Source organism: Ciconia boyciana, chromosome 1 (assembly GCF_034638445.1).
Source record: "Ciconia boyciana chromosome 1, ASM3463844v1, whole genome shotgun sequence".
NCBI classification, from domain to species: domain Eukaryota; kingdom Metazoa; phylum Chordata; class Aves; order Ciconiiformes; family Ciconiidae; genus Ciconia; species Ciconia boyciana.
The window spans coordinates 83025621-83048741 of NC_132934.1; the positions used below are offsets into that span (position 1 = coordinate 83025621).

At 38.3% G+C, this 23121-nt stretch overlaps 1 protein-coding gene across 1 annotated transcript in view; it reads left to right on the plus strand.

The window, feature by feature from the left end:
- Nucleotides 1-23121, plus strand: part of ANO2 (anoctamin 2) — a 193467-nt gene that overhangs the window by 43626 nt on the left and 126720 nt on the right. Inside the window, exons 8-10 of the mRNA XM_072846239.1 lie at nt 2294-2349; nt 2588-2629; nt 8196-8260. Coding sequence (XP_072702340.1) covers nt 2294-2349; nt 2588-2629; nt 8196-8260 — 163 coding nt within the window. The remainder of the gene's footprint in view (nt 1-2293; nt 2350-2587; nt 2630-8195; nt 8261-23121) is intronic.

The window sequence follows — 23121 nt, forward strand, 5'->3', positions numbered from 1 at the left end:
TCTTCCCATCTTTGTGGCCCATAGCTAAAACACGATTATGTATCACATTTGACCTAAATTCACTAATTGTTTTGGTCTTCTGAGATCCTCCCCCAAAAGTCCTATGCTTCATATGTCGCTAAGGGTTTCCCTTCTCACTGGTCTTAAGACTTATGACCACTCATCATGAGTGGTTTAAAAGATTTCTTTAAGCATCCTAGTTTTATTCTTTTTTTTTTTTAAGATTCCATTGCTTATTTTGCACAAGAGGTAGGACAGTGATGTTGGAAGTACTTATAGCAGTCTTTGGTTTTCATAAACGTGTGCTTCGTAATATAATGGGAGGAAAATAACACTTCAAACACACTTGCTTCTTCATTTTTACATCTGTGTGAGGCTGAATCTGATCCCACTTCTATGACATTATACAAGGAAGGCATATTTACTTCTAGCATAACTCTGAACCATTGTAAACTTTCCAAACACGAAATGCTTTCAGTAGAGGACTTTGCATGATCCAAACGTGAAGATTTCCTGATGCTGTTAATGCATGTAGTGGTAAGGGTATTTTTCTTTGCACCAAGGAAGAAATTTATTGGTAATGCCTATCTAGCATCTCTGACCAGAGGGTTTTTTCCCAAACATTTCAGAATGATAGTTGTGCAATTTGACTATGGAAGTTTTTTCATCCCTAAAGACAATCTAGCCGGTTACTTTTTACTGGACATTGAAAGCAAAGAGGTCTGGAATAAACTACTAATCTTAACTTTAATTGTCATCTTATGGAACAATTATTTTCATGTGCAGAGACTGCAGACAGAATGGCTATAAGAGCCATAGGCCTTGAGAGCCAGTAATGATCTTGTGTATGTCTATAGGTGCTGTAGTCATTAGCTGGGGATTCAGTTGCTAAAGCCCTTGTAGCATGTGGTCACTGGGATAGTGCCATGTCCCTGTATCTTCCTGTACCTTTCACCAGACTTCCTGTTTGCAATCTTTAGGACTCAATAGTTTTTGTCCTGGTGCATCCAGCTTTCCAGCATAATGGTGGATTTGGTGAGCACAAACTGATTTAACTCCTGCAAACAAAGAAGTGTTGTTTCAAACTCAGAAGGATGGCCTTATGTATACATATGAGGAAGGGCAGAAAACCCAGCACTTGGTTCAGTGAAAATGGGACCTGATCTAATATTAGTCAATACAGAGTAAGGGTTTCTTCAATCACAAACTTCTGCAAAAGTGGGGTTTTTTATTGTTTGGGTGCATCAGTAGGGGTACATGAGACTTCCTGTCTCATCCCACTCAGTGGGTTGCAGGATGGGTGAATCTTTTCGATTCCCCGACGGTTTGTGTACCGACAAAAGCCGATCTCTGCTCGACAGAGCCGCAGGCCAGTCGAGTCACGACAATGACTAAGAGGAACAGTCTGTCCGACGTCTGGTACCGACAAAGGCCGACTTCTGCTCGGCAGAGCCGCGTGGTCGGTAGAGTCATGACAATGACTCAGGGGAACAGTCTGGCCAGCAACTTTATTAACTGACGAATTTGACAAACGGACAAACTTAACGAACTGGCGAGCCCAATGAATGAACAGAGGCGATTTGGCAATGGAGCTATTTTCTGGGCAACCTGTCACAATTTATCCCAAACTGGCATATATTGGAAGAGTAGAGGAAGAGAGAAGCGAGAAAAGGAAAGGAAAAGAGAGGAGGAAAGAGAAAGAAAAAGTATCACCACCCTTGGACCCCGCGATGATGATGACAGACAAGGCAATCATCCAGTGGTGGGCGCGCGCGCGGTTCCCTGGAGGGCGTGTCTTTTATAGGCTAATCCCCGCCTCCAGGTACGCCCCTTCAGGACTTAGATGGTTCTTGTTCTGGAAAGTTCTAAATCTTCTGCGCAGGTGCTGTGGGGGGGGGTGTGTGTGTGGGGGTGTGTGTGTGTGTGTTCGTGAGGGGTCTCTCGGGTGGTTGCAAGCCCCTACATTAACTCTTTCAGTCTCTCACACTTCCCAGATGCTTTCCTCTTCAGTCACATGCCTCTTTGCTATCAGGATAAGAAAGTGGTCAAAACGGTCTTTGTGCCATACTAGTAAACTCAAGAAAAAGCACTATATGGAAATAAGCCTTTCTGTGAAAACATGTTTTCTATAGTCAGGTACTTCTAGGTTGGTATATACTCATCTTGACGTGATTTTGAATATTTTCAGTAATACAGCTCAGTCCCCTTTGTAATGTCATGAAATGAAACCTGTAATAATCTTTTCTGTTTAACTGTGCCTAGCTGTTGACCACCTTAATTTTTTTTCTTTTAGGCATTGGCACATTAATAGCAAACAATGTTTATGATGCAGCATACCCACTTCATGATGTACGTATATACTATTAAAAATTTAGTTCTCTGATGGTATCACTCAGTGCATATGTTTATTGCCTGTGACAATGAAAATATATTCTAAAAGTGTGTGATTCTAGTATGAAAACTCTTACATAAGTACATTTCAAGGTGTGACCTAAAAGTAAAACCAACAATGTAGGAACAACTGAGCACTCTTTTATTGAATTTTATCTGTTTTTACATCAGTTATTAAATTATTTTCTTTCTATAGGGTGAATATGAAGGCCAAAATGATGACATGAATGAAAGAAAGGTAAAATACATTGCAAAATTAATTTCATATTAGATTTAATGTGATAAATGTGAATTAGTGTCCTAAATGCTATCATAAAGCATTAGCCAGTGTTCAATCAAGTAAATGTTTTTACAAATGCATATTTTTTTTGCATTACTTATTTTCCTCTGTTTCTGCATATAAAATTTTTTTCACACGACATTTTATAAACTCTTCTTATGAAGTATTTCAGTGAGTTTAATTTGATATTTACATCTTGAAATGCTTCAATTTTCCCTCTGCATGCATAAGCAAGATTTTTCAACCTGTCAGGAAGCAAAAGTTGTTAAATAACTTATATGATTATTTTCTTTCCATAACCAGATGGTACTATAGAATAATGGTTACTAGAATAAAACATAGTTGTATTTTTCATTTGTTTGTGCATTCAATTAAATTACATGAAATTTCTAAAAATCTGCTTCCAATTATTTTGTAAATAAAAAGTTTCTAGCTATCAAATGACTTTTGAAAATATATCACCCACCAACTGTCTGCACAAAAGAAATGGGTGCATAATCAAAGACTATGTGATTTCAGACTGTTTTTAATACATATGCTTACTGTTAGAAATGAGCAAAAACATTTAATTACTGTAATCCATTAAGATCTATTCCATATTGTTCTCTAATGTTTGCTCTTTTTTTTCCCCTTGATATACAAACAACAGGACGGGAAATGAAGAGGGAAAATTATGGGGAGAGAAAGGGGGGGGAGGGAAGAATGAAGAAAAAGAGAATGTTTGGATGCCTAAAATATTTACTATACTATAAATTATATTGCATATATTCTTGGTGACTTGTAAATAATTTCATAAATGTTTTTAACTCTGTGGTATTACATGTTGGTATATGCCATCTGTTGCTTGAAGAAGAGGTAAGAAAATGCCATTAATTTGGCAAAACACAGTGTAGTTCTCAAGAGTATAATTGCCACAAATGATGATTATTTGAGCATTTGAAATGAAGACTAAGTTCATAGGTCGTACAAATAAATTTGATTTCTCCAGTGCTGGATTAATAAAAATTTGAAAACATAATCTTCTTTGTAGTTTTTGGTAAATATGCTAACATTCAGCCACTAGATGTCTTCATGTGCCGTATACAATTTAATTTAGTATATGAACCTTGGTAAGCAACAGAGACAAAGTTGGAAAACAAACTATAAAGAAGCTTGTATATTTATATCTGTTATTTTGAACTTTTTGTTCATGAATAAATTGTCTACTCTGCACTTGCAAAATTTTCCCTAAGTGATAACAGTGATACAGTAATGGACTCTGAAAGTCAGCTACGTAGTTTACTGATCTAGGCTAGCAGAATTTTTAGAGAAGAAAGGTAAATGAACATTAGTCAATGGAGAAAGATTGGGTACTGTGGAAAAGGGGGGAAGAGGGCCTAAAAGGACTAGTGTCTGGAAAAATACTCACTCTACTAGTTGTATTTTGTGCTGCCTTCTTTTTATTCTGCCTATTAGGCTCAGTTATGAAGTGTTAAGTATTAAAAACATAAAAGGTTCTTTCCAGAAATACTTCATTGATTATTCACATATGTCTCTGCTGCTTAGCCATTGAATCTGCTGTAGTATTTCTATGCATAACATCATCTGTTTTCTATCTGAATCTAATAGTCTCAGTGTTTAATTTCCTGAAAAGCCCCGATCAGGTTTAAAGGAAAGGGGGGTATTTTTCAGTTTTATTTTTCTCTGTCCCTTTTTATTTTGTCCATTTTAACTTATCTGTATCTTTCATTTCAATTATCTGTCGTATAAGCCCAAAAAATGATGAACTGAGCCTGTTTGGGGTACTTATGTCAATAAGGCAGAACAAGTAATTAAGGTTTATATACCAGTTCATAATATAAAAGGTTAATCCTTATTAACCCTCTTCAGGATTTCCTTGGAGAAAATGCACTGTGAAACAATACTTTTGTCACATCCTAAGAGAATTAGAAATGTGCAGTCAATGAAACCCACTCTTTTCCTAAGAATCTTGATTGGAGTTAAGGAATTTCCCTGTTTTAGTGTGATTTCTGCTCTAGAAAAAAATCTTTTTAAGAAAGATATTGCACAGCAGCATGGTAATAACTTGCCATGAGTATAAACACTGACTTGGTCTTTTTTAAGCTTCTAGCCTGCTGGCAACTTGTAACCCTTCATTGCTAGCAATATGTTTGACATTGAGAAATACATAAGGGCTTTGTTACCTATCTAGGAAATACACTGTTGTCATATACTACAACAACATCCCTAGAATATTAGAAGCAGATTGGAAGGTATTATTATAAACTTACAGAAAGTATTGCTTTTAAGTGAAGCTGATAAAATACAATAAATTATATTACAAAACTCTTCCTAGAATTCTTTTCAATTTAATAAATATCATGAAAGGAAGCACATTCCAGCTTCCAGATTAAGCTTAATCATGTAAAATTGCAGTGTTGAGACTGAGGTTTAGTGTGGGCAACACACATGAATGGAAAATATTCATGCCATAAACTTACCCTCAGTGCTTTGGAATCAGAATAACCAGTGTGATTCTATAGTCTGACATAATGCCATAGCAACCTGTTCATGAACTGACTGCAATATTAGAAAGACCTTTCTTTTTGCTCTTCAAATTCCATTCTGTAGCTGCGTTCAAAACAGCTTTTAAGTAGTTCTAATAATTTAATAGCTTTAACTTTCTTGTTTTGTATATTTCAGTGAACACATTTATGAGTATGATTAGTTATGGAAATAAATAAAATTGTAGGTAATACTGTGGGGTAATGGCAAGGGGTGATTTTGAATAGGTAACTACAAGTATTCATATGAAAATATCAATATGGCAGCTATGGCAATCCTCTTCAACTCCTGTGGAAGCCAAAGAAAATCAAACCTAGTCTCATCATTTCTTTCCACAAGTGCAAAGCATTTTGCAAGACTGTGCTCTGTAAGAGCAATATTCTAAAAGCCAAGACACCACACTCCTTGAATCTCATTGCCGAATTCCCAATTGCTTCAGCAGTGTAGGGTTTACTCCCTGATCTATGAACAGAAAAACTTTATGCTGTATCTTTAATGAGTATGCAATGGCATACTCTGTTCACTTAAACGGTTGCAAGCCAGTTTCCATATTCTGAACAATAATACTGCGTCAGGCGCATGTTTGCAGGATTCAGGTCTTAATTGCTCACTTGATATTTATTTAGTTCTTTCACAGGACGAGAGGCATTATGAACAGTAGAAAAATGTGATTGGAAAACCTCAAAATATGTCAAGATAACTCTGCAGTTACAGTATCTGAAATTTCTCCACACTTATTTTAATTGTGCTCTTAACTTCATAAGATGGTGTAGTGTGCTGCTAGCTGTCAAAATGGAGCATCTGACAGATGCAACTACTGATAATTGCAAAAACTGTATGTACTTTGTTACTAATGTCGTCTCCAGCTTTTGCATGCTTATATAACTCCATTGTGCAATAATCTATTATTTACTGGGGAAAAGGGCGCCATGCTTAATAAGCAACTATTTTGCAGATAGAACTAAACAGTTTGCAAACTAGTCTACAACTAACCTGATGAGTTCCACATATTACACATTTTGAAAAAATCTATATCTTACTGTTTTTAGATTTTGACTATCTTTGGAGTTCCTTTTTTTCTGTTAAAGAAAAAAAAAAAGTAAACAAATATTTAATTTAACTTCTCTGCAGATTATCCTCTGTATGTACCTGGTTGTGTATTTGTGTGAATTTGTTTCTTGGTTTGTGTCTTCCTCCCCAGCAGCTTTAAAACTTATTGCCCAATCCCAGCCAAAGTTTACAGAAGAATAGAAGTCTCCAAGGTATTAACTCAGCAATTACATTGCTTCACATTAACTACAGTTTCCATGAGACAGGCGAAGGACTGTCAGTTGGTGCTCACAGCAAGGGAGGAACAGAAGTATGAGGTCATCTCATGGAGCCAGTAGATATTCCACACAAAGTTCATTCTCAAAACACAGTTTCATCACTACTCCAATTTTACTTGGAATGATGTGGTGCCTTATTTTAAAGGAGCTAACTGCACCTCTCATATGCTACTCTTTTTCTGGACCCCCTCCACTTCTTTTTTGAAAATAGGGATAAAAGGCTTGACACCTCTATTTTTGGATGATACAGATATAAAACCTATAAATAGTGATGTGGTTATTTTAGTTTCATTTATCATCATATTCTGGTTATTTGTTTATTATTTTTTTATGCGCTCCGTACTTCAAGAAATAGTTTTCAATGAGCGTGTTCTCTTAGACTGTTTACAGTCATGTCACAGCATAAAACAATGAAAGGAATACAAACAATTCAGGTGGTTCCACAGAAAGTTTTACTCTTTTGTACGGGACTGCCCTGATTTTTATTTTCCTCTGAAGATAAAATATGGTGAACAGTCATCTAATTTTGTTAGATCCTGCTGGTGTTTCCTCTGAGCTTTCTTTTGTCTTCATATAATTCTGGAAAGCTTCATTTTTTAATGTCCTTTCTGGATTATTAATAAATGCATACAGTTATAAAATGTCCTGCTATCAAATTAACTCTTTTACCAAATGGTTGATTGCATGGTAATTTCTATCCAGCAGCTGGCCTTTGTTTCAGAACAATGTGATGTCTTTCACACAATAATTACCGGTTTCCTTTACAGCCTCTTGTAAAAGAGTGTAAAAAGTTTCTGTTTTCTTTTTGAAAGTTCAACAAAGTTGTGTCACATACATCACAGCAATGAAAGAGGGAATGAGGAAGACTATCCCGAGTCCCTTGCCTATAGCAGTTGAATGTACTGTGGTTAATATACCCCAGGACCTGAAATATTTCCTTTTATCCCTGACTCTGTTCTCACTGGATTCCTCCCATTGTAAGAAGTTTCTTTACAATCTGCGCCTTCCTTTGTGCTGTCTGTAAGCTGTGGGTGAATTTTCATTTCCAACAGTAAACATGTGACCTTGTGTGTCCATGCGCAGCATGGGGAGAGAAGGGGCTTTTATTTGGGCTCTACTGGTTATAGTAGCGTCAGGAGCTGACCAGGAGAGCAGGCTGGTTTTGCCACATTTGTTACCTCTTGGTATGTTTTTACATACCAGTTTACCAGTTTTGAACTCTTACCTCAGTTCACCTTGGACCTGGAAACACTGGTCAGTACTTACCTATCGTGTGATTCCAGACCTTCAATAAATTACATTGTAGAAGAATTTCACTCTATAAGTAGGATTATTTCTAGCATCTATCTAAAGATTTCCACAAGGCTACACCATCTTTTATTTTTCCTTTTGAGGCTTTCTATTTAACATCACTGTCTAATAAATGTGGTGAGAAGGGGGTAGGTATGTGGAGAAAGATGCATGTACATCATCCTCGCACTGCTGGCTTGGTTGGAGTCTTCCATAACTGTCTGAAAAATGTAGATGGAAGTTTGTTTTGAAGTATGGGAAACTGCTTTTTTTGGTAGATATATTTTTAACTCTTAGAAGAAGTTCGTAAAAACAGATGGGAGCACTTGTTTCATGTTAATTTTCGGGTTTTTTTTATTTAGTTGCTGTATCGAGAATGGGCAAGATATGGAGTATTTTACAAGTTTCAGCCTATCGACCTCATAAGGTAATATGGACTTGTATAAAACACTAAGGGACCTGGTTCTTAGGTAATATAGATTCATTAAGTTCCTTCCACTTACTTCAGCAAATGAAATCTTGGGTTGATCAGAACATTAAAAATAATGCTCTCACTGCTTTTCTGTAGCTCTGATAATAGTTTACTGTAACAAAAATATACTAAACAATAATGTACCTTTGTTTTTGTATAGTGCTTATTCCTGGAAGAATGTCATACTTCAGATTTTTTTTTAAAAAACATTAATTTTTTCAAAAAAGAGGAATTTCCATTTACATTGATGAATTTTTATTGGAGAGTATGGTCACAAAGTCTGGTGAATAATCAGAAGCTGGTGTTCACATCATGAATCAGTGTAAAAGTATTTGAGAGTTTTGAAATTTATTTGTTTTTTTTACTCCTGGTTTTACAAGTTTTATTCATCTGAACACATCTGTATGTGTTCCCAGTGTTTTTTGTATATTTTGAATTTTGACATTACAGACATAGAAGAAGTTGGGCTTAATATAAGACAAAACAAACCAACCATGCTTTTTAAGGAATTTCCACTATATCTCTACAAGAAAGCCATACCAAACCAAACCAATTTTTGTTGTATACTATAAATACTGGTAAAGAAAAGGAAATGTTTGTGAAAACTGCTGACTTGAAATATTCCTACATAAGATATCTGTCTAGGAATAAATGAACTATGATATTAACAAACAAACAATAGGAAAAAAAAAACCCAACAAATCTGTTTCTGGATAATTTGTATACATAAGAAAAATGACATTCTCTAGCATTTATCTTTTGAATAATCAAAGTCCAACTAGGCTTTATTATACAGTCTGCCCCTACATGATTACCTGCAAAAGCTGTGTTAGTAATACAGATAATCAATAATCTTTGTATAATTTATTTATTATATTTTGAGTTAAAGTTGAAATACTGCATATAGTTTTTCAAAGACTTCACCATTAGCTTGTAGTGCGAGCAGAATTGCTCTGTATTGGGAGAGAAATGTTTCAAATTGGCAAATGGTAGTGAGACTATCAAATCTTATTGAGGTTCTGCAAGGCTTTGAAATTTCTGCTTCTTTGCCTCAATGTTTTTGTGCAGGATTTATGTACTTTTTGAATACCAGATATTCCAGGCCAGGCGACTGTATGGAATAGATAAACTCAGAATAAGATTACAACACCTGGTGTGTTGTTAGTAAATATTACAAATGTTAAGTTAAATTGTCACTGGCTAGAGGAATTCTCAAGTTTTATGAGACCTGACAACTCAGCTGAATTAAAAATTGAGGTACATCTGCTTACACTCCATCTTCATTTGTATCTTGCTGTCTCCATTATACTGTTTCACTATACTGATATGATTTCATAGAAATTCTGTAGTTTAAACTTCTGTGAGAAACCAGGACCAGGCATATGCAGTTGATTCTCTGTTCTCAGAGATGATTTTTCTTACTTTTATCTTCCATACTTTGCTCGACTGCAAGTTTGACTGTTACCACTAAAATAAATGTGGTTTTTATTTTCTGGGTAATGTTAGAGCTTTAGAGTATACATACCTGAAGAATTACTACCCTCCTCTTTCTGCAACTGAATTAAGTTTTTGCACCTTTGTACCGTGGGGGGGATTTGAGCTCAGTCTCAATGTGGATACTTATTCTCTTGGCAAACATCAACCACACTTCATGGATTTTGATAATTTACTGTGATCCTTCTGTCTTTGATTTATTAGATTATACTCAACTTTTTTCTGGTTATAGGAGCACTGTGTAACTTAACAAGTTTATATTCAGGCTTTGATGGACAGAAGCATCAGCATTTATTTTGCCTGTAAGGCAAATAAAGCCTTTTCTGACTGATGTTTTCAAATACATTAACTGTGTTGAAATATGTTGCTTAAATAATATTCACATCCCCAAATTATTTAGACTTTTTAGTCTAACTTTTCATACAACTTGCAACAGTGCAAATCTCTTTAACTATTCCTGTTTCACCTTTACACAGTAAGAATGCAAATAGAAAGTCATTCTTTAACCAAAGTGCCTATGCTGGAAGACTAGATATGGCACTGTAGAATTATTATAAATCATTCCCGGTGCCTCAGTTCTTTGCTTCTGGCCATACAGTTGTTGCCAGTGTCCAAGTGATTGTACCCCAAAGCTAGGAACCACATATTTGTTATGCTCTCTCTTGACACAGACCAGGGGTTCTCTGAGGTCCTTTCTAAGGTGTGATATCCTGAGGGAATGCTAACTGCATAGTCAGTCATAGAATATTATCAAGTTCTTAAAAACGTAAAACCAAATAAAGGACCGTTATGATATTCACTGACAGTTTCATTCACCCCTGTGTCTTGATCTGTAAAAGTATTCTGCTCTGGCTTTATGTACCTTTTTGGGCTATAGGGAAAAGCTAATTTTTTTGTAAATTAAGAAATACAGTTGTGAGTGAGGAGGGTTTCACCAAGTGAGAACATGGTGGGTGTTACATATTTCTGTTCTACAGCAAAACATTCCAGCTAAAAACTTTAAGGGAATATATAGTGCAGATCATGCAGATAGTACAGTGTGAATTGAGGGTTGATTTATAAAATGTTTATAACACCCAGTCTGTCAGTGCACATCCAGATATTAAATAACATTGCTTAAAACAAAGCCTGGCTAATGCATTGTTTTATTTTCAAAAGCATATGAATATCTAAATATAGCCATATGAATTCGATTTTTGTCTTTCGCATAGGTCTATTTTCAACTCAGATGAAGAGGATGATAAACATTCTTGGAGAGGGAAATTATGATTTTTTTGCTAACAGATATCTTAGGCTAGAGGTACTGAAAATGGTTTACCTCCTCTTTCAGTCACCCTTAGACTTGGAAGGCATGAGTGATATATTAACAATTAGAGAATGAAAGTTGCAGTTCTAGGATGTGCAGGGCTCTAGAGGTTTGCCTGTTATAATATACTTCTTTTCTCATCCTACTTTAAGTATTGATTTCTACTAGAGAGGAGTTTCTCTAGTGTAACTTCCTTGTAGGAATGCACTTATCAACAGTAGTTCCTGTCAATCCTTGTAATGTAATTTAAAAGGTGCTATGAAAACATATCTGTGGTTCATTGATTTTTTTCTATTTTGATGATGCTCTTTCCTCAAATGAAGATGAGTTCAAACCTAGTTCTTAGCAATTTTTGCAGTTAATGCCTTTATTAGTTTCCTAAGGGGTAATGCTACTGTTGATCCAGAGACAGGGAGGACACTTCCTAGGAGTTTTATGAACATATGTAAAGAAACAGATTTTATGATATTTTGATGTTATAGTATGTTAATCCAAATTTTAACTATGTGATTCTGGAATGAATAGATTGTGAAGAGGGACATCTGGAGGTCCCTAGACCTACCCTTTCAAGCAGGACTGGCTTGAAAGCCCGATCAAATTGCTCATTAATTTTGAAATCTCCAAGGATGGAGGTCACACAGCCTCTCTGAGCACCTTTTCCAGTGCTGCACCACACTCAGGGGGAAGAATTTTTTCCTTCTGTCCAGGCCAAATTTTCCTTGGTACAACTTACAGCCATTGTCTCTTGTCTTTTAGCAGTGCACCTATAATGAATTATAGCAGGTCAAGAGAACATAGAGCAAGTATAAGAAGTGCAGTAGAATTTATAATGAATTATATTTCTGGTTGAATGCAACCTTTATCACTTAGGAAGTCTAAATGACAGATGAAGTGAGTTTGCTAAGGTTACTGATAATCACAAAGATGTGGTTATCCTCCTGAGACAAAAGCTTACTTAACACCTGGAAAATTGTCAAGTTATCTTCTTAATGGACATCTTGAAGGACCTGCAGATGGGAACCTGTGTATGAAGTGAAATTCCAGATAGAGGACCATCATCATAGAGGGGAGGTCTCCTTTTGTTATCTTGTTATTAATATAAAATTATTTCACCTTAAGGAAGCCAAGCAGAGCTAGGTGCTTTTTTATTTGTGGTGGAGCTTATATTAGTGCTTCTAAAAGGTCCCAGCTCATCAGCTCCTTCTAGTCCATCTCCTTTTTCATGTTTTCATTTCTATTTCCTATTGCTAGGACTTCACCTAACTTCTTAATAACTAAAAGGCTACATTATCTATAGCATGATTACTTTCAAAGCTCCAAGTGCCTGTATATGCTTATCTTGCTGTAAAGCCTAAAAGTGGGAAGACATGGTCATTGTAAAGATTAAGATTATGTATACAATAACTCTTTTTGCAGAAGTAGGTGGAAAAGTGTGCTAACCAAATATTATTTATAGTGTATAGGATGTAAATCAAAACTTGGGAGTTTCTGTTACTCAAACTGTCTGCCTAATATATTTCTTCCTTCCTATTTTTAACTATGTTTTTCTTTTGTATGGAAAATTGTTTCAACTTCATCTGTAATGAATTCTGGCCCTTCACTGCAGCATGCCTGTGTTGAACCTGCCCTTGACCGAACAGTCACCAGTTCCCCCCTGTTCTTGCATTTGAATGCTGTTTTCCTAAAGCAGAGCAGCCTGTAGGTTTCTCTTCCTGGCAGTTTTTAAAGCAATGACAGACCTATGATGTTCTGAAGATTGATTGTCTCGGCTCTGGAGACTGTTGCCTTCACTTTCAATGTCTTGGGGCCTGTGTAGTGCAGTGTTCAATGTAAGCAATCAAGCTCCAAAAGTGTTCTTACTGGTTTGCCTTTTATTCTTTTTTCTTCTTTCATCAATCTGCACCACAAAAACCAAAATGGGTATATCTGCTTACTGTGTTTAGGATAGGGTAGTTTCAAAGGAGTGATAAAATAAGAAAATGGGAGTTCTGCTGAAATGGTGTTTTTGTTGTCTTTAGAGATAAGTGTTGCTTCCTTGGCAGAAGTGTAGTTAAGATCAATTTCTAGTACCACATTCCTCTAACTGTGGCCATCTATCCTGCTCAATACATTAGCAAATCACTGCTTCTTTCATCAATGTTCTTTGTAGCTACATCTTCACATCTGGAGAGAGAACATTTGTCTTCACATACTGTCTAGAACTGCAAGAACTTGAAAATAAAGGTCTGCGGTGCCTTCCGTAATTCCAGAGGCACCCTCAAATGTTGTTTGATCGTTGTGTACACTAACTTGGAGTTATTGATCCTCAAAGTACAGATTCTCCTGTGTGTTTTAATTCCTCTGCTTCCCTGTCACTCTTCTGTTATTATTGCGAATTAACCTTACCAAATGTCCGATCTTTATTTTTTATGCAATGTAACCACTTTGGCAGAAAGCAACCTTGTGATATGTGGTTATCTCACAGGGATTGAACAACACTCTCTAATGCTTGCCACAGAGCTAAGCCAGACTAATATTAGTCCAGACTAATATTTTGGGAGAGATATATATACAGCGCCCCACTCTGTGGTGAGCTGACTGACCCAGCAGGTCAGTCTTAAACTTCCCAGTTTTGCAACAAATATCTGTGTCTTTTCTGAAAGCCAGGTTTCAAAGCAGGGAACAGTGACTCCTGTATACAGCCAGCAGACTGAGAGCAGTGAGGTCCCTTCACGCCTTCCCTCTGCAAGGCTCATATGACTATCACCAGCTTCCATAAGGCTGCAGAGAGGAAAGAAAACTCCACCATGGTAGATGTGCAGGGTAATATCCACTTCAAAATGCCTGGAGAATAGTTATGTTATGAAATTTTCTCTCTGCTGAAGCAACTGCTAGGTCAGGTGGTTATTTACTACCTTCTGAGTAAGACATCACTTCCAGCGTGGGGTCTGTACACTGTTACAATGAGGAGCTTTTCTCTACCTGACAGTTTGATTCCTTATTTAACAGAAATGCCTTTTCAGTGGAAACCAAGCATGTTTCAGGCTCACCCACTGATTCTTTCCTTTTATAGCCCCTTTTCTGCACTGTGTGCCAGGGGGGTGCTCCTCATTTTTCGGAGTTCCCTTTCCCATTGAGGGAGAAGGGAGCTTGCTTCCTTTTGGGTATTAGTGATCAGAGTGTTTAGAGTGTTGTGCTTTCCCCCTTAGTCTGATGAATTACTGTAGCATTCTTCTGAGATGACACTGATTTGTGGGATCCTCGAGAGAGTCCCTTTATGCCAGGTGGGTAATTACAGTAAAAAACAGTTATTCTTGGTAAATAACTAAATTACTCAGTTCCCACACAGAAATATGGGAACACTATGCAATTTTTCCCTGACTGTCTTTAGCAGGCATATCTTCAACATTCACAAAGATGCTGAGGCTATATGTAAGGAATTCTTTATTAGGAAGCAAAAACAGCTTTAAGCCTGGGAAACTGCAGTAATCGAACAAACATAACATTAAGTAGAAAAAATGCCCATGAGCTCTACCAGTAACTTTGGCAGTAGTCCATCTAGCTCCTTTCCAAACCTCTGCTGAGAACGTGCCTGAGGCAATAATCTGAGCATATCTTCTCGCTATAACCCTTTTGCACTTTCAGTCCAACATCTTTTTATAGTTCCAAGGAACTCTACAACAAAGATTCATTCCCAACATGGGGTACATTCAACTTACAGTTCATCATCATTAAAACACTAAGTACAGTGGGAAGTTCTATGCCAGCATCCACTCAGCCTTGACATTGTCCTTTGTGCCAGTTTTTACAGCAGAGAGCTTCCTGGAGGGAGCCAGAAGCAGGTGGGACCCTGGAACAGAGTTCTAGCTGTCGAGAAAGGAACGCTTTCTCCATCATCATAATTCTTTCCCCTTTCCAGTGTTTGTGTGATCTCACTACCCCTCATGACCCCAGTTTATGTATGAATGGACATGTCATACATCCATTAAATGGACTGCATATTAGATGCTAGGACAGCACTTTTCATCTGCAGTTGTAGGGCGTTTCCCCTCCACCCCAGAACTTCTCATCACAGGGCTTACAGGAGTGCTCCAGCCTGAGTTTATTGTAAAACAGAGGGGTTTTGCTTATGGTGCAGAAATCACTGAAGAATTTGTATTGAATTGTTCTGTGACTGGAGTGAGATGATTTGCTTAGAGCTCTGCATTTCACAGACTTTGCCAGTCCTGTAGGAAGTGGTTCTCTCAGTCTGTTTTGGCAAGAGCTTGGTCTTATTTATTGGTGCTTGTATGAGAGATGGAATTTTAAACCAGTAGGCTTGTATTGCAGTGCTGAGGAAAACCAGATCCCTGCTTTCTGATAAACATAATTTCCATGCTTCAGGTCACTGTCTGAGCACTACTCATTACCATCCAGATTCCTCACTCCTTTGGTGGGATTTTCAAAAGCTAGATCCAGCAAAGGATGTGCACATCTACATCAGGACTTATGCAAAGCCAAGGCTCTGAAGACTGAAGTTGTTGCTGTGCAGCTTTCTGGTGCCTCCCCCTTGGATTGTGTAGTTTTGTAGGAAGCTAGAGTTCAGTTTTATCTGTGTGCAGAACTGTCTCAGGCTAAGTTCCATAGTGCCTGTATGATGCCTAAACTTCACAGCCAGAAACTTATATTTCTTAATGGACTTGAGTTATAGGTCGGTCCCAATCCAACAGTTATCTCTGGAAGTGTTATCAGTGTATTTTGATAGGAATTGAAAGTTTGTTGTTTTAAACTGGAGAAGCAAAAGCCAGAGATGGGAGGCCACATTGAAACAAAAGAGAAAGTCCTGCACATTTTTATATACATGCATACAAATATTTGTAGGCATCTAGAGGTATGTATGGCTGGGAACTGCAGGGAGCAGAAAACACTTGCTGCATTTGGGTGGTTACAGTTCTACTTATCTTTCTTGTAAAACTGCTCTTGACATCGTAATCTCAGTAGAAGGTTCTGGCTATGGCATGCTGGGGTGAGAGGAGGTCCTTTTCTGACTCCTTGAGTGCTGACCAGGGGTTAAGACCAACCCTTGTAATCTGATTTAAAGCTATACCCCAATATTAAGATGCTTTGTATGAGGATCCTATCTCTCTCTCTACAAAAGTTACGTTAGAACAGACCATAGCTTTGCCTAATCCAGTAACCTGTCTCCAACAGTGGGCAGAGCTAAGATGGCAAGGGAAGAGATTAAGAACTGGGCACCATGTAACAATTATCCCCAGAAAACACCCGCATAAAGAAGGTTTCCAGCATGAGAAATCTCTGAACTTCCAGCGGCAGTTCACAGAGCAGAAATATGAACATTTTAATGCAATATTGAGCAGGTGATTACTGCTGTTGTGTATTACTGTCTTGGTGGAATAGTTGCAATTGAAGTGCTCAAAGATCACAGAATCAGAACGGTTGAGGTTGGTGGGGACCTCTGGAGGTCATCTGGTCCAAACCCCTGTTCAAACAGGGCCATCTAGAGCCAGTTTCCCAGGACTGTGACTAGATGTTTTTTTGAATATTTCTAAGGAGGGAGACTCCACAACCTCCCTGGGCAACCTATTCCAGTGGTCAGTCACCCTCACAGTAAAAAAAGTGTTTCCTGATGTTCAGAGGGAACCTCCTGTGTTTCAATTTGTGCCCATTGCCTCTTGTCCTGTCACTGGGCACAACTGAAAAGAGCCTGGCTCCATCCTCTTTGCACCTTCCTTTCAGGTATTTACATACATTAATAAGATCCTCCTTGAGCCTTCTCTTCTCCAGGCAAAACAGTCTCACCTCTCTCAGCTTTTCCTCATATGTGAGCTGTCCTTTAATCATCCTTGTGGCCCTTCACTGGACTCTCTCCGCTATGTCTATGTCTCTCTTGTACTGATGAGCCCAGAACTGGACACAGTACTCCCAGTGTGACCTCACCAGTGCTGAGCAGAGGGGAAGGATCACCTCCCTTGACCTGCTGGCAATACTTTGTCTAAAGTGGCTGAGGATACCATTCGCCTTCTTTGCAGCAAGGGTACATTGCTGGCTCATGTTCAACCTGGTGTGCACCAGGACCCCCAGGTTCTTTTCTGCCAAGCTGCTTTCCATCTGGGTGGCTCCCAGCAAATACTGATGCATGGGGTTGTTCTTCTCCAGGTGCAGGACTTTGCACTTCTCCTTGTTGAATTTCACAACGTTCCTGTCAGCTCATTTCTCCAGCCTGTCGAGGTCCCTCTGGATGGCAGCATGACCCTCTGGCATATTAGTCACTCCTCCCAGTTTTGTGTCATCTGCAAACTTGCTGAGGGTACACTCTGCCCCATCATCCAGATCATTAATGAACACTGGGTTCATTTCCCAATGAACAGTCCACTTAAATAGAACTGGACCCAGTATTGACCCCTGGGGTGCACTGCTAGTCACTGGCCTCCAACTAGACTTTGTGCCACTGACCAGTACCCTCTGGGCCCAGCCATTTAGCCAGTTTTCAATGCACCTCATTGTCTGTTCATCCAGCCCATACGTCAACAACTGCTCTATGAGAATCTCATGGGAGACAGTGTCAAAGGCCTTCTGAGTCCAGGTAGACAATATTCACTGCTCTCCTCTCATCTTCCAGGCCAGTCACTTCATCACAGAAGTTTATGAAGTTGGTCAAGCATGACTTCCCCTTGGTGAAGCCATGCTGACTACTCCTGATTATTTTTTCACCTTTAATGTGCCTGGAAATGGTTTCCAGGATTAGCTGCTCCATCACCTTCCCTGGGATTGAGGTGAGGCAGATTGGCCTGTAGTTCCCCAGGTCCTCCTTCTTGCCTTTCTCAAAGATAGGGGTGACATTGGTTTTCCTCCAGTCTTTGGACACTTCTCCCAGTTGCCATCATTGATCAAAGATTATCGAGAGTGGCCTTGCAATGACATCTGCCAGCTCCCTCAGCACTTGTGGATGCATCCCATCAGGGCCCACGGACTTATGTATGTCCCGTTCGCTTTAGTATTTCCTGACCTGATCCTCTTCCACCAAGGCTACATCTTCCTTGCTCCAACCTTTCCCCTGATCTCTGGGACTGGGGATTCCTGAAGCCCTGAAAGGTAATGAACCAAAAACTCTTGCATGCATTTAACTTGCAGGATGCATTTGAATGTGTTTTGTTTGCCTTTCCATTTGTCACAGTCTCAGAAGTCTCGAGGACTAGCAGTTTAAATTTTAGTTAAACAAGAAGGTTCTGTAACTCTCTTATTGTCTTGAAATGCCAAGGCGCAAGCCTTGCTATCTCAAGGTGTGCAGTAATACTGTGACTGAAAAAGAATTTATTATACTTGTCTTTTATTGGAAATTAGCCACTAGATGGTGTCTATCTGACAGTAGTAATACTTACAGTGCAAGTACTTACAAGTGCTTACTTACTAAAACAAATACATGTAATTAATTCAGACTCTGTAGTAAGGCTTAGCTATATTAATTTGAAAAGCAAGAAAGCTTTCATGAAATATGTTACTATAAATTCAAGTTATTTATGAAAAGAAGTCAGTATTTGAGCTTCAAACTCTGTTAACCTAGATGATGAAAATCGTGCAAATTATCTTGTGAAAGCTGAAGATTAAGAAAGTGATAAAATATCAGTGACCTCACATTTGTTCAAGGTAGAAACTTGGGCACACATCTCATTTGGAAGTAAAGAAAAGCCAGAAAAGCAAGTCATAATAGGGGTTAAAAAAATAGGAAGAAAAAGACTGGGTAACCTCCCTGCCAGTCTAAAAGAAAGGCTGATTCACTGTATCATATTAAACAGGTTACTCCTTATTTGTAGGAGCTTGTAGAGTTTATTATGAGAGAAAATGTTATATGTATAGCTGAATGAATTAGTTGTTTCTTACATAGAGTGTCACTTGGTGTGCTGAGGTGTTTATAAAGTGAAACTGTGCTCCCTTCCTCATAGGTAACCTCTATTGACTTACATAGGTATTGACTCAGCCTCAGGTAGCCAGGCTACCTGCTATGGATTTTTAATTTGCCAGGTTTGGAGGGTTACTGACATTTTTGAATGCTAAAGTATGCTAAAGAATAAAGTAAAGAAAGCTAAAAAGAGTCACTGAGTGTACATAGGTTGTCTTATACATCAGTTCTTAGAAGTGACAGGATGAACACTGTATTACTACTCTTACTGAAAGTGTCTCTCTTCAATAAGGTGTGCTGTGGCTACTGTAGTCTCAGAGACACATAGAACTTTTGTAGGCAAAGAACATGACAGGCAAATCCAGACATCGACAATAATGTAATCAGGCACTTCATATTTTCGAACACTACGTAAGGTTAAGGACTGCTATTACTGCACCTAAAGTGCTATGTATGAGTACATTATTATTTTTATGTTCCTGCAAATCACATTCTCTTTGTGTCTAGCTCTCTGATAAAAGGTGTCTTTAACTGTGGGGATCTGGACACTTTACAAAGGTCATGCACAGATCAAAAAATGCTCTGTAGAAGCACTAAAGTTTTGTATTCTCCCATAACAGAGAGGAGAACACAGTTACAGTGCTTCTGACTAACCAGCATCCTGTTCCTTTCTTGTACAATTGGCAGGTAGTCAGCTTTAATTTCTGTCTCAGTCACATTACATGTCTACTTATTACGCTTCTATTGTTCTTTGTATTACAGTCAGTAAACAAAGGCTTTTGTCAGTTTACAATCCATTGCCACAAACTATGCCCTTTCAGTTGTATTCTGACAATTTCTTGGAATGGAAGCAATAAAGTTTGTGAATCTATGAAGCTCAGCGAGTAGCTTGTCCTAGTTTTATTTCTTTTACGGGGTAAGGCTTGATCTTTTGCTATTTTATATTGCAGTTAAGACACAAATTCTGTGATTTTTATTCTAGATATTTTTTCCCAGGTTTTTGAATACATTAGAATTTGAGAACTTGAATATTCCCTTCCTTCACACACATTACCTTCTCCCTAAACAGTACGCTGTTACTGTGCTCAATAGTACTTATTTCTTGAGAGTCAAGAGACTAGGGGAAAACATAGTTCTACATCTAAGTGAATTTCAAAATTTCTGTTCTCTAAGGAGTTGCAATATTTTGACAGCATTTTTTTGTCCTATTATGGATCACAAGTAATATTTCACAGTGCCTTTGAAGAAAATATGTCTGTGGCTGGTATAATCTGTAATTTAGGCAGGTTTGGCTCCAGACTTCAGGTACCATTGGAGGGGATGGCAAATTTTTGTTAAGGTATGATTTCAGACAAGAACTTTAACTAAAAGGGCTTGATTAAATGGCTCTTGTGGTGTCTTGCTTCATTCTACTTTCAGACAAGAAGGGTCAGATTCATAGTTTCTCTGTTGGTCTTTGGTGAATGCTATCAGTCAGAAGCACTGCAGATGACTCAGTGCATTACTTGCTAGAGAAAATACACAGGATATGAAGTCTTTCATAGAAATCAAAAGCCAGGCTGTGGCTCTGAACTTGTTTCCAGGTCTTACCAATGTGGTACCAAGTGTCCCAAAGTGAATGAGAGACATTTGCAGATGTGGACACAAACATGAACGTTAGAGCTGGCTTTCAGCTTTTAGGGTTTGATTTACGGTTCTTGCACTGGCTTATCAACTATTTTCACAAACACCCTTATAATCACTCTCTACTGGACAGTCTTATCTTTATCTCCAGGTTAGGGAAAGCCATATGCTCTTACCTTGGACAGAGGCTTGTTTTCTGTATGCAGAACCGGTTGACCTTTCTAATGGACTTTTCTTTCCTGCCTCAGACTCAGCTGCATTGTAATTTAGCTGAGGTTCTGTAGTTGTTTTTTTTCTTCTCTTAAAACTTTAATAAAAAAGTTTTTCAGGCTCTTGGCAAGTTGTTCCAAGGGGGGTTGTCTTCTGCCAGGAGCCTTTCTTGGCTTCCATATTACTCCATTTGGTGCACTTTCTGTATATCTGGATTTAGCACTGATATGTTTCTTCTTGGGACTGTCTGGACAGAATATGTGCGTATATGCTGTCAGGCACAAACGTGGTAGAAATCTCTAGGATCTCTGGATGCACAGCAGCCTCAGTGCGGCTGCTGAGCAGTAATTCCACCCAGGTGTCCCAGATGGTTGTAATAAATGCTTGAATCCTGCCCTGAGAAAATTTTCAAGTGGAGAAAAAATGACAAATCCAGAAAAGTTTGGACATAGGCAACTCTACCTGGAGTGAAATGGTGGGGTATACAGAAATGTTATGTCCTGTTCCTGATTCCGTTACAGTGACTGAGGTTTTCTCTATGCTTCAGCAGTCTTTCTGAAATAAATCTACAGTTTTGAGATGGAAACTTCAATTTGTTGGGAATTATTATCTCAGAAACAAGGAAAAATCTCCTGTGGTCTAAACTTAGTATGTGCTAGAAATTAGTTCTAGGTTTGTAAGGGTAGTCATTGTTCTACCTTCGGTTTAATGATAGATTTTCTTCTGGTGACAATGCCCCCTGAAGGAATTAATTGTGTTCCTGACCCTCTGCCACAGGTTGCCATTTTCTCCATTGGTCTGTCACAGCTGTTCACAGGCCTACACTGTGAACTGGCTTGCTGTGGGTCAGAAAGGGAATGTGCGCCTGGGCTGGAAGCTGGGGAGGGAAAGAAAGTTTTTAAACTGGCTCTGGTAGCAGAGATGTTCTGACATGAAACTATACTTTGAGAGGACTGCTTGTCCTTTATCCCAACAGTAGAAACACCAGAATTTTGTCCACAATCTGTGTGAATAGGTTTATTTTGAAGGCATAAGTAATAATGACTTGTTTGACCATTTGCACAGGGGAAAGCCTACCCAATAAGTAGCTGTAAATCAGTTTAGTTTTGCATAGAAACTATTCCACCACCATAGAGGTAGTGGAATGAGTTGGCAAACATGAAATAACAGCTGGCCTAGAATGGGGTATGGAAATTAAAAAACTGAAGAGTTTTGAACATATTTCCCAGTTAGGTGACTCAGTGTCCACAGCGTCTTTTCCTTGCTTTTTTAACTTTGTTCCTGAACGACTCCGGAGTTCTTTCCAGTGTGTGTCATGCACCATATGCTTTATTCACATTCCAGGTATCCCACACTTGTTTTCACAGAGTCAAAAACTAAGTTTTTTTCCTTCTGTGTTTCTCCCCCCCTCCCCAAATCTTAGTCTATTTATAAATTGCACAACTTGGCATGGAAGCACTGTGACCAACATGCAAGCATAGAGTTTAATTATCAGTTATTCTTTTTGATGTTGGTTTGGCAACCAGACAGAAGTGCATTGCAGATGTTTGGTTCAAGTGTTACATGGGCGAAGCAGAGGGAATTGCGTAAACATTTTCACTCTGTCCTTCTTAATACTTCTTATCCTAACTCTGCCATGAGAGGGAGTACACTTTCTACAGGTGGTTTTTGTTGTTGCAGTTTTTTTAATGCTGTTTCTGATCATTTGCTTGAAGTGCAACTTTTGTTCAGCTTCTGAAGGAGTCATGGATGATTTGGCCCAATCTTTCCTTAAAGAAATAATTCTTGCTCAAGAGAACTTAGTGCTTGGTAGGTGGCCATTTTACCAGCATTCAAAAAGTCTTCCAAAGTGAAAGGCACAAAATTTCCCTTTATACTGTAACAGCACACAGAACAAAATGCTTGGCTGCTCCTTCTGATAGGAGCAGTACACATTCACTATCAATCAAAGCCATTTGCCCCTTGCTTTGGATGAGAACTGCTCTCCTCATTGCCTATGTGTATATAAAGGGACATTTCTCTACATTAGATTATAGCTAATGTGAAAATAAAGTTCATGAAATGCAGATGGCATACTTTTTTTGTGGCACTCTGCAGTGGGCCATCCATGAGCATACTTTGGAAAGGATTAGTCCTTAGCTTTGTCTGGATATATGTGAACCGGATGTGAGTTACCTACTGAGGTAGGGCAAAAATCTCGTCTCAATTATCCTCTTTTTCCATGCCAGCTTAAATAATGAGTAATTCCTTGAGTATAATAAAGTAAGACTGTTTTTATCCCAATGTAAATGAGAGAAGATGCCAAGT